The sequence below is a fragment of the Pseudochaenichthys georgianus genome, chromosome 13, assembly GCF_902827115.2.
Source record: "Pseudochaenichthys georgianus chromosome 13, fPseGeo1.2, whole genome shotgun sequence".
Lineage (NCBI taxonomy): Eukaryota > Metazoa > Chordata > Actinopteri > Perciformes > Channichthyidae > Pseudochaenichthys > Pseudochaenichthys georgianus.
Genome location: NC_047515.1, coordinates 7,152,641 through 7,165,034, shown reverse-complemented (window position 1 = coordinate 7,165,034; position 12,394 = coordinate 7,152,641). Strand labels below are relative to the sequence as shown.

Sequence of the window (12,394 nt, the reverse complement as noted above, 5' to 3'; positions counted from 1 at the left end):
CGTTAGCAATATGCAACGTTATTGTTCTGTGTAGAGACTGCTCAATCAACCCTATACAATTAACGTTGGCCTCTGTTCAACACCAGTATTTTGAAAAAACCCACATATTAAAATATGATCTGGCATATTGCTGTGTTCACAGCAGCAACCATTAGCAATGGCTGGTTGTGCTACTTGGGTTAAGTAGCCAGGATTGTGGTCTTTGATAGCGAAAGTCTCCGGTGTTCCAGAAGATGAAGAGATCTGGTCTGAGGCAGGGCCCAGGTCATTCTCATGACAATTGCTCAGTGGTTCATTTTTTTGTTTAAGAACACAAATACTTGGATCTTCCAACGTTTTCCCCATTCATGAAGCCCATAGAGACCGCACACTTGTTTTCTCTTGTTCCAAACCCTGCTGCCAATCCACTCCGTCACGCAGCTTCGTGCCTGGTCTCGGCTCAGTCAAATGGAGCGGGAAAACAACTCGGACTCGGTTTTTAGCACATTTTACAACTTTAGGCCCAAATGAATGAATTAAGGCCTATTCTTCTTCTTTCTTTTTTCTTTCAGTCTTTATTTCGAACAGATTAAAAAATAACAAATGTGAAAAACAGAATACCGTATTGTTATAATACAGTATTTATCCACATTCATGGTAATATTTGTATATTCAACAAAAAAAAGAAAAAAAAAGTCTTCATATTAATAATAATAATAAATCATATGTGTCCGAAAGGGAGTAGGAGGAAGTGAATGCTTATTAATTCTCACCCCTTACTTGATCAATGATTGTCCTTTAAATCATTATGCAAGTTATTGCATAATGTATACAGTTACATGTATACATTAGGGTTGCCAGAAACTGACCATGATCAAAATCGATTATTCGGCAGCCCTGGCGAATAATAATCGATTATTCGACCGAGAGTAGGGAGAGGAGAAGAAGAAAAAAAGAATTCCGTTGGTTTCTTTACTGTAACATGTTTAACAGTACAAACAACAAACAAGCATGTCATCACAACGACGTGGCCTTGAAGTGAAGTTGGTAATGGCCGGCTGTGCTGCGTCTTTCTCTGTAACCTCTTTGGCGTGCTTCGCACTCAAATGCGAACGCATTGTTGAGGTTGAGCTGTGATAGACCAACGTCTTTTCGCAGAGCTTGCATTTAACTTCCTTTGGACTTGTAAGTTCGAAGTAGTTCCACGAGGAACTCTTTTTACCTGCCGCTTTGTTCATCTTTAGTCGCACGTGTGAGGGGGGGTGGGGGGGGGGGCGGTGTGTAGCGTGCTGCAGCAGCAGTCTGCTCTGCACGCAGGCTTCCTCCAAGTTTACAGTAAAACAAACTGGTGGTGTAACCAATGACCATTTACAATTATTAATACTATTACTATTATTAGCATTAGTCTATATTTTGGTTGAAACTAATCCAGAAATTTTTTTTTAAAAAAAAGAAAAATCGATTTTTAAAAATAATATTCAATTATGGAGACTGTAGCGAATATTCGAATAATCGAATAATCGCTGGCATCCCTAGTATACATACATATACAATAATTTCTCATCTTCAATCACCTTTCTTCATTCTCATAGTTTTCCAAAAAAGTGTTTCTATACATCCTTTTAAACTGAATGATGCTTGTGCTTTGTTTTAACTGCTGCTCCAAACCATTCCATAAAGTCACCCCACAGATTGTTAAACTCATACTTCTCAGAGTTGTTCTGACCTTGAGTTGTTTAAAATGTAGATTTCCTCTCAAAGTATACCCCCCCTCTCTGTCTACGAACAATGTTTTTAATTTCCTAGGAAGTAGATGATGTCTGGCTCTGTACATGATTTGTGCCGTTTTACATGTAACCAGATCAGTGAACTTCAATATGTGTGACTTCAAAAATAATACATTAGTGTGTTCAAGATATCCAACATTATTGATAACTCTTATAGCCTTTTTTTTTGTAATTCCTATTGGGTGGTAGATTTACAGATGTATCTTCACCAATGTTAATCAATGAGAACAAGTAGTTCTGGGCCTAATGACGTCACATGACTGACAGGGATGTTGTCGAACCACCGTTTTGCCACTAAATTATCTTCAACAACTGGCCAACTTCCTGGGGGCTTGAAAACAAAACTTTGTGTACGTTATGAGAGCACCATCAGCGTTCTCAGTGCACTGCATTTCCATTGTGCCGTACTTATGCACTCAAACTAGCTAATTCTAGTAGAGCTAAAGGTGTATTGAGACACAGGTAAAGTAAGGTACGTTTATTTATACAGTATAGCACATTTTCAGAAACAAAGGCAATTCAAAGTGCTTTACATCAACATGAACACACAATAGGAAGACAAACGAAAGGAACAATAAATAAACACAATGGAATAAAAGATTCATAAAAAACATGCGTAAAAGAGATACAGAATAGTTGAAAAACAACATTGTAAAAACAGTAGGTGTTGCAAGAAGTGGTGATAAAACAAGTGAAATGACTTCTGGGTAAGCAGCTGTCAAAATAAATGTTTTTAGCCTCGACTTATAACAACTGAGCGTTGGGGAAGACCTCAGGTGTTCTTTTGTGCGGGGCATAGCATGATACTAAGTACACATACAGAATACATGTCATGTGGGTCCGACACAGCAGACACATTTGACCCTGTGGTTGTCCAGGGCCGCTGGGGGAAGGTTCATAAGGGCCGCTGGCACGGGGAGGTGGCCATCCGCCTGGTGGAGGTGGACGGGAACAACCAGGACCACCTGAAGCTCTTCAAGAAGGAGGTGATGAACTACAGGCAGACCAGGCACGAGAACGTCATCCTGTTCATGGGCGCCTGCATGGCCCCCCCACACCTGGCCATCATCACCAGGTACAGCTGCTCGAGTTCCCAACACAGACTCATGTATGGCAATATGTATTCTTTGTAGGAGTACGTGTGATATGCTGTGTGTTTTAGTAACCGTGTTGCCGTGTTTGTCCTGCAGCTTCTGTAAAGGTGTGACTCTCTACTCTGTTGTAAGAGAACGAGGTCACCTGCTAGACATCAATAAGATCAGGCAGATTGCACAGGATATTGTAAAGGTAAGCAGCCTGTCATTTGAATATCAATGTATGACGATTACCTATAATCTATGAATACCAAATGTCTCACTAAATATGTCACGGATGTGTCTCTGTTATAAATGAAACATTACTATTTCTTTCTGTGCCTTTTTTTATTTAATGAAATACTTTTTGAAATGTTGAAAGTATATTGTAATAACAAAAATATATAACTGAATTATGCACTTTTCACATGTATTTCACGGATCAAATACTGCCGTCACAATTGGCCCACACCTGTGCAAAAATAAAACAACTATTATTCCTTAATCCTTAAATGTAAGTATTTACTTTCTCTCAAAAAGACATGTCACAGTAGAGCAGTGCTTCTCAAAGTGTGGTCCGCGCACCACTGGTGGTCCGTGAGCGGCCCCTAGTGGTCCGTGAGTATATTGGTAACATTTCACATTTGAAATAAATAAATACATTTAAGTTTTCCGCACTCTCGCGGGAATATCTCCGCAATGGAACGAGCTTAAGTTTCACTTTCTATTGCATGATAAAGCCCAGGGCAACACCTTCATCACACGTGTTGTCACTTGTTTGTACCATTATTTAGGCGATTTATAATCTGTTCTAGAAAAACGATGTGTTTAGGGATATTTGTAGAGTTAGGTGGTCCGCGAGTGTTTTTTTATTGGTTAAGTGGTCCTTGGTATGAAAAAGTTTGAGAAACACTGCAGTAGAGGAACAAAAAACAAATATGTACCTGAAAATGAGCAGAATATGTCCCTTTAAAGACACTTTGTTGCCCAGCCAGTAATCCAATGAAAGAAAAAACTCTATAGTCACAAACAGTAACAAGAACATCCTTTTTGTCTCTATTACAGGGAATGGGTTATCTGCATGCCAAGGGAATAATTCACAAGGACCTGAAGTCCAAGAACGTGTTCTACGACACCAACAAGGTGGTCATCACAGACTTCGGCCTGTTTGGGATGTCAGGAGTGGTTCAGGAAGGCAGGTGGGAGAGACAGGAAGTGATCCGCTGCAATCTGCATCTCTATATCCAATGAGCTGTACCTCTGGCGACCCAGTGTTCATTAGTACTGTGTGTGTGTGTGTGTGTGTGTGTGTGTGTGTGTGTGTGTGTGTGTGTGTGTGTGTGTGTGTGTGTGTGTGTGTGTGTGTGTGTGTGTGTGTGTGTGTGTGTGTGTGTGTGTGTGTGTGTGTGTGTGTGTGTGTGTGTGTGTGTGTGTGTGTGTGTGTGTGTGTGTGTGTTAGAAGAAAGAACGTGTTGAGGATACCTCGGGGCTGGATCTACTACCTGTCTCCAGAGATTGTTCGCGAGATGAGCCCGGAGGTGGAAGAGGACCAGCTTCCCTTCTCCAATGCTGCTGACGTCTATGCATTTGGGTATTCAGATTCACATTCACATTCAGGTTCACGTTCAGGTTCAGGTTCACGTTCAGATTCATTGTGCCTTTGGGACTGACGTTTCACACAACATTCAGTGTGATATTGTTGTCACCTGCTCGGGTTAATTAACCTACCCTTACTCTAAATACATTCTTCTAAAATGTACATTTTATCAACACTAATAAAACACTGTATATATTATAATATACATGTTAAATGTTGTAGTACAATGTGCACATATTTACTTTAACTTGTTGTTTATAAAAATATATTTTTTTATTTGATCCTTTCATGGACATTTTCCCTTAAACAATTCAGAATGTGCAACTGTCAAGAAGCGTAATGTGTGTCCCTGGGATGAATACAATATTCTGATTATAATTCTGATGAAGTTAAAGGTGGGGTAGGTAAGTTTCAGAAACCGGCTCGAGATACACTTGTTGTTATATTCCATGGAATGCTCTCATGAATATCTGAAGTGCTTTGACAAAAAATCCATAAAAAAAAGTCATCTGTGGAAGCGGTAATACTGTAAAAAGTACAGCCAGCTTGCCGCCCTGTCTGTCAGCCTTCCATCTCGTGCACGCACAAATGTATCTCGTGCCGTCATTGGGCGTGCCGTCATTGGGCGTGCATTGCGCGTTCATGTGTGTTGGGGAGGTGCTCTGTAAGGAAGTCTGAAGGAAGGGGCGGATTCTTTTCGGCTGTGTACTTTCACATTTTAGTGCACTCGAGCCGGTTTCTGAAACGTACCTACCCCACCTTTAACATGATTTGAAGCAGAGTTCCTTAAAATTCTTTGTTTAACCTTCAGTCTATGGCTGTGCGATTATGGCAAAAATAATAATCACGATTATTTCTGGTCAATATTGATATCACGATTATTAAATACGATTATTCATTGACTTTGAAAACATCCATTTATTGAACTTTAAAACAAATACAAATAATAATTTGAACAGTATGTTTTTAACAGTTGAATACCCTGACCTTTAAGTTGAATTCAACTGAAAAACCAATACAAAAATTAAATTATACATTTATATCTACATTTTAAATAAATAATATCAAAATAATAAATACCAATAAAGAAGATAAACAAATATTTTCGAGCGCACTTCCACAACCTACTAAACTATATAAATATGATAACTAATGTCACTCACAACCTGTAATGTTTAATTATACTGCTACACGCAGTACTCTTATTTTGGTAACGCCTGTCTGGAAACCGGAAGTAGCTAAGAGGCTCCAACTTGACGAGGTTGTCAATCGTATTAAAATACGATTAATTGCACAGCCCTACTTCAGTCTGACATTTTTCTTCAACTCTTAGCCCTTATTGTATACTTTGTTTAATGTTTTGTCCTGGAGTTGTATGCACCACTTGGCATATTTGCATATTCGCACCATCGTTTTTCTCATGTCCTTTTTGTGTTTTCAGGACAATCTGGTATGAGCTGCAGGCGGGCGACTGGCCAATGAGCAGCCAGCCTGTGGAGGCCAAGATCTGGTTGGTGGGCAGCGGGGAGGGCATCAGGGGGGTGCTGGCAGTGGCCAACCTGGGCAAGGAGGTCACGGTGAGTCTGGTTAGATGGTTCGTCAAGTTACTGGATGATGATCTGGTCTGTCTTACTTTGCATTTGGCTGACACTTTAATCCAAAGTGACTTACAATAAACCAACAGATATTGTGTGCTACATACCGAAGTGAGGTTTTTATCTTTTTGCCCCCCTCCATACTTATTATCACACATCGTAATAGTACACGGCACAAAGAAGAGAGAGACTTTGATACAAATGTGTAAGGCATAAACATTTAATCTACATTTATCGTTCCTACATTTTAAATATAGCTGGCTTGTAGGAATACATTTATATCAATGCTGTGGCACAGCATTCACACTAAATACAACTTTGAAGCTTCGACATAATTACAAGCGGAGAACGGAGTAACTTGACGTCACAGCAGGCAGAACAACAGCCGGTGTTTCTCGAGAGGGTTTTCCCCGGGAAACAAACACAATACACACTAACGCAAAATTAAATTACACAAACACATACACACACACACGTATACACACACACTCGCGAGTTTCCCCCAGACCAGTAATCCAAACGAAAATATCTTCCCTCCGTAGTATTTTGATCATTTGCTAATAACCAATCAGATCGATGGATTCCAGAGAAGAGGAAACTTTGAAGGCCTTTTTCTCAAAATGATGACTCGGTGACAGTCATTATATAATGTGACTTATTTCGCTTAATATTTGGAGAACAACAACAACAACAACAATCCTGATATCATTAGAAAGCTAGGAATCTCCTCTTTCCAGCAGTGTATACAACTCAAAATGTGTCTTTGGGTCAATGCGACGGAGCAGGTCACATATGGTCTTTGTTTACATTAGCAAGCATCGCTAACACTCAGAGCTAACCGGTACTGGAGAGAGTATGTGTAAACAAGCAGGAAATAAAAAGGAACTCACCTCGTAGTAAACCCGCAAGAAAAGAAGCATTTGAGCTCCATACTGTTTCAGAAATAACCTTTGATGTGGTTTGGAACATGATGGCGTTTAATCACGGCAGCATTTAGCTGAGTATCTGGGTAGAATTCTCCTGCATGAGCTCTCTTCTCTTTTTTTGTTTTTTGTTTAAAGCTACGGACCCAGAATCAGCACTTCTCTAACAGGGCTGAAATAGAGGGGTATGAGGCATGCCTAGAATGATCTGTTTGGTATTTTGAGCAAAACGCTTTACTAAAAATAGTATAATAGGAGACCTTCAAGATGCTTTTTATTTATCATGTACAGCGCAGTGAGGGTATTAACACATGTATGAAACCCCCTCCTCTCCCAACAGGAGATCCTGAGCGCCTGCTGGTCCCGCGAGGTGGACGGCAGGCCCTCCTTCACCCAGCTGGCAGACATGCTGGAGAAGCTGCCCAAACTCAACCGCAGGCTGTCTCACCCCGGACACTTTTGGAAGACCCCCGAGTAGGTATCAGAGAACATTCCAGGGTGGACCGACCTACAACACAAACACATCCAAAACAAGGGAGTCTTCATCGTTTGATTGTTGTCGTCTACATTTTGCAAGCAGTAAAAAGATGGAGCTCAAAAGATTTTGTAAAGAAATGTGAATATTATGAAGCTGCCCTGCTGAGTATCAAGTCATATAAATGACCTTTTCTCATTTTATTTTTTTTATATACAGATTATTTTTGGGCCGGTTTAGCCTTTGTTAGAGAGATAGATTTGCAAGAGGAAGATGGAGGGGAAGACACTCTTAAAGGGACCGCAGGCCAGATTTGGAAGGAACCAAGTGCCGGTATATTGTATTTGTAGGAAATAGTATGTTTGCTATGCCTGGGGGATTTGTCGCTCCCTCCATACTTCCTTCATCTGCTTTTGCCACTGATAATATTCCTCACAGTCAGCAGTTATGTCCTCTATTGTTTTCCTGATTTGTCTCCTCTCCTCTTCCCTCTCTTTGTGCTTTCCTCTCCTCTGGGTGCTGACCGATCCCCCTCCTCTGTTCCTGTTGGGTCTGATCTCCACTCCCGCACACTTTTCACCATCCTCTATGTTTCCCTTTGTTTCCACTTCTTCTTATCTCTGCCTTCTTCTCCTGCTGAAGGCCTTGGGATCATCATCACTGCCTGAGAGATCAGTGCCCTCAGGGTCTGCACGCACACCGAACATACATGAACAAATTCAGCAGCTGAGACTTACCAAAACATTATATTGGCTTGAGCAAATGTTGTCAATATTATTTAAAAGAACAGTTTAATGTGTGACTAATATCTGTATTGATTGTTTTCGTGACTTTGCGTACAAGTGATTCAATCTCAAGATGGCAGTCTGTTAGCAGGGGGAGGGTCATGTGACAGAGGGAGGGAACATCTGTAAGATCCCCTTCTGTACTCTATGTAGGCTTATTCAACTTCAAATGTACAAAATAATAGTCCCACACATCGTTCGTGGATATCTTGTCGTATCATGAAGATTACTTTCACGTCACATTAGCTGCTACGTTCTCAGTGTTAACATTGAGGCAGGTTTCCTTTGTTAACCGATGTACCAGCTGGTGCCTCCCACGGTTCAACCACAAGCTGCTTTATCCAATTCACTTCATTTAGCTTTTTAATGTTTTTAAAGTGACTTGCATACAGACAGATTACCGTACACATTGGAACAGTTAACCTCATTGCATCGACTTCTAATTGTTTGAGAAGAAAAGATAAAAAGGGTTTGTTCACCTTTCCCCCCCATTTACCTATAAGGTCATCTTTCCGCTAAGTTATGTTTTATCCTTAAGGTTTTAGACACATTGGATCCCTCTCTGAGACTGCACTAACACGACTGCCTTTGGAAACTGGCCGTGGGGAATCCACAGTGACCAGAAATAGGAGTCCAGTAATAGCGACCATCACTGTGGTCCATACTTTAATGTCTTAACCACTCTGAGATGCGAGGACACTTTCTCAGATATTCATGGTCCCCAGATGATGAATTAATAAAACGTTCTTGATTAGCTGACTATTTACGTAGCACCATAATCCACTTTCCCCAATACTTTATGACCAAATATCTGCAGATTTAATGGCAGTCCCATCAGCATCAGCTAACCAAACTAAGATGGTAAACATGCAACCTGCTGGCTAGACACTGGCATCTTAGCATTGTCATTGTGCGCATGATATTAGCATTTAGTGAGGTACCACTACCGTAGATAGTAACTTTCCTTGGAAATGGGTACTCCCCGAAAATATTAAACTATATTGAAACATTGCCAGGACTCCCTGGAAGAAGAGATATTGTATCTCAATGGGACATTCCTGGATAAATAAAGGATAAATAAATTGCCTTATGCTGAACATCAAAAATACTTGACATGACGCTTGAAACTTTAGATTCAGGCCTTTATGATTGGATGCTCATAAATGACTGTATGTTGGACAGCTTTAGCATGCTCTAACAAACAGATACAACTGCCACATGACTTGCTGTTTCAATACATTTGCCTAATGCGTCATCTATGGAGTGGTGCAGCGATGAGGTCATCTCTGTTGGCCAACCCAGCAGTTAGCATCATTTAGCCACTTGTTAGCAACCACAGTTTTTATGACACAGAAGCTTCGGACTTTCACCAGTGGAGTTTTCCCTGATGTACTTTATTCCGAAGAACAAAACGATAGCATCTCTTAAGCTTGTGTTCCCCACAGACCTCACCTCAGGCCTCTAACCACAACAGCGTTCAGAAAAAACATTGACTTTGAGACGAGGGAATCGGAAGGGTCATTTCAGGGTTTTAGGACTCAGTCCTGCAGATCTATGGATCAGATGCGGGATACCTCCCACACTGACATTTCACGAGAGCTATTTGTTCAGTCTTACTTTGATTTCACAGGAAAACAATGAGCTGCGGACACAACTTGAATCAATAAAGTCATTTGTCTCAGGTCTTTTGTATTTTCCTCCCATGAGTGCACTCTGCAACGTGTGTGTGTGTGTGCGTGCGTGCATGTTGTTTCCTCTGGCAGGATAACAATACACTTGGTTTATGTAATGGGGGCTTTATGATCGTGAAAATGATCAAACCGTGACGTTATACATATATATGTATATACAGTGATTGAGGTTGTATTTAATTTACTGTGTTTGTAAAAGGGTTTCAATTTCCGAGCGTTTTAATTGGTACTGTATAGAGATTTTAGATTGTAAAGACTGTGTCAACTCTTTGTATATTGGTGTTCTCCTTTTGAGGGTTGTGGTTGAATGTGTTGAGGGTGTTGGTTTTCGGAGTATTTGTGTACAGGATGTGACGATACATTGTACGCTTAAGGTCTGAGCAATTGAAGACATTAAAGCCTCTTTCCAGTACTCTGTGTGCTTCTTCTTTACAATCAATGCTATGTATCAGAAAAGAATGGCGATAGAACTTAACAGTGTAACCCACACATGTTATTTAAGGTAACAAGATTATACATTCAGGTTTTAAAGACAACTTTAGCACGATCTTGTCCAATCTATAACAACACCAGATTGAAAAGAGATGACCGTTAAATTCACGACCACAACAACAGTCAGGGATCTCACAAATTCTCTTGCACTGTATTTGGATTGTTATGTCATTCACTATTTTTGATTGGTTTAATTCGTTTTTTGTCCTATATATATATTCATGTTGCATTGTTGGAGAAGCCTGGGACATGACAATAAAGCCTTGAAATATAACAAATAAAACTAAGAGAAAAACTGCTCAATTCAAGATTTAAAACAAGAGCTTTCAAAAATAAAATGAAGCCGGAAGCTTCACCAAATGTCCTGAAGTGTTGAATGTTGTCTTTAACTCATCGCCCTACGGGATTCAGAACAAGTTAAAGGTGTTTTATGTTTCCAACTTGGTAAACATGGTTCCTTGCAGCGGCTGAGAGGAGTCAAAAGGGAAATGTTTTTTAACCGTGATGTCATTAAGGCCTCCGTAGAAAGGCCTCTTCCTTCTACAACAATTCCGATAGCGGATGTAAGAGGACCATTTAGGTATCGGGTGTGTTCAAAAAGCAGAAGTATTGAACACCAAAGCATTAATAAGGGTTTGCAGGGTCAGACTCGTGGTTACCATCGTGTATTATTATCCACTCTTTGTCGGGACACAGGGCAATTGACATATGATATATGACATCTTACAAACCACACACACACACACACACACACACACACACACACACACACACACACACACACACACACACACACACACACACACACACACACACACACACACACACACACACACACACACACACACGTCATTCATTAACTTCTCTGACCTTATGCCATACTGTAAAATGTTCCCTTGCAAATTCAAATAACATCATTCAAAATGTTACATACGTTTAATATCATAAGTGAAATATATTCAGCTATACAGTACATAACATTTAGAACATCCTTAAGTTTTGTATAAGCCTTGCTGGCAGATAGTTTTGTATTTCATTTATTTAACCTTTTATTGCTTATCCCCAAAAGTGAATGAACTCTCCAAACATATCATGATGTTAGCAATATCATCACAAATATTGACCCGTTATGTAATATTTACGGGCAATAAAACTGTAACCTGTAAAACTGGGTTCCGTGTTTATCCAAAGAAGACCATACAGAGGAGAGTCCAGTGGCATGACTTCCTTTTCTCACTTCCTGTGGTGTCCTGCAGCAACTTTCAAACTGTCTCTACGCTAGGCCAACAATCAGATAATATAAACTCGTAAAGAAACATGCAAAACACTAGCTTGGTGGCACTTTGTGAAATACTTGATAAAGTCAGTGAAAGTACCTGGTGGTAGGACACAGTAGCAATCAGTCTAGTGTAAAAGGGGCATGTGAAATGATATTGGCATGCAGATAATGACACCTTCACACAACATTGAAGCAGTTTACACGCTGTCTGTTTTATATTTAGCTCTGGCTCAACTTTGTACTGCTTGCAAATTATCAGTCACTTCCTTGATGTTTTTGTATAGCAAGAAATCTAGTCGAATGGGCAGGTGGGTCTGCAGTTCCGCATACATGTACATATACAAACATAGTGGACATTAAGAGACATACACATATCATCAGTCATACACCGTTTGCACAAACACAATACACAGACGCACATACTGACAATGGCGACCTATTGCACAACCCTCATGGCCAACATGTAAAAAGTACATTTTATTACATTTGACTACACTTAATTTCATGTGAATGTTAAGAAGCTTAATCGACACAGGAATGAGTGCTTATAGCGGTTATGTTCATTTTATTGAGATGTCTGTGTCTAAAGAATACTTTTTAAAACCAAAAAGCCCACACTTGGAATAAAGATGGTAAAATATGAGGGGGAAAGGACATGGAAGCAATGAACATAGTAGTTGACATTACAGGAATGTATTGGAAATGCATTACTTCTGGT

At 40.1% G+C, this 12,394-nt stretch overlaps 1 protein-coding gene across 4 annotated transcripts in view; it reads left to right on the top strand.

The window, feature by feature from the left end:
- Positions 1-10,317, top strand: part of LOC117457180 (kinase suppressor of Ras 1-like) — a 74,217-nt gene extending 63,900 nt beyond the window's left edge. For 3 of the 4 annotated variants that reach the window (XM_071205326.1, XM_034097102.2, XM_034097103.2), the window contains exons 13-19: positions 2,645-2,841; positions 2,957-3,053; positions 3,905-4,038; positions 4,299-4,430; positions 5,878-6,013; positions 7,295-7,428; positions 8,072-10,317. In XM_071205326.1, the coding sequence (XP_071061427.1) occupies positions 2,645-2,841; positions 2,957-3,053; positions 3,905-4,038; positions 4,299-4,430; positions 5,878-6,013; positions 7,295-7,428; positions 8,072-8,159 (918 nt within the window). In that variant the 3' untranslated portion in view covers positions 8,160-10,317. The remainder of the gene's footprint in view (positions 1-2,644; positions 2,842-2,956; positions 3,054-3,904; positions 4,039-4,298; positions 4,431-5,877; positions 6,014-7,294; positions 7,429-8,071) is intronic. The other variant, XM_071205325.1, reaches the window with a different exon arrangement.
- Positions 10,318-12,394: the final 2,077 nt, after the last annotated feature.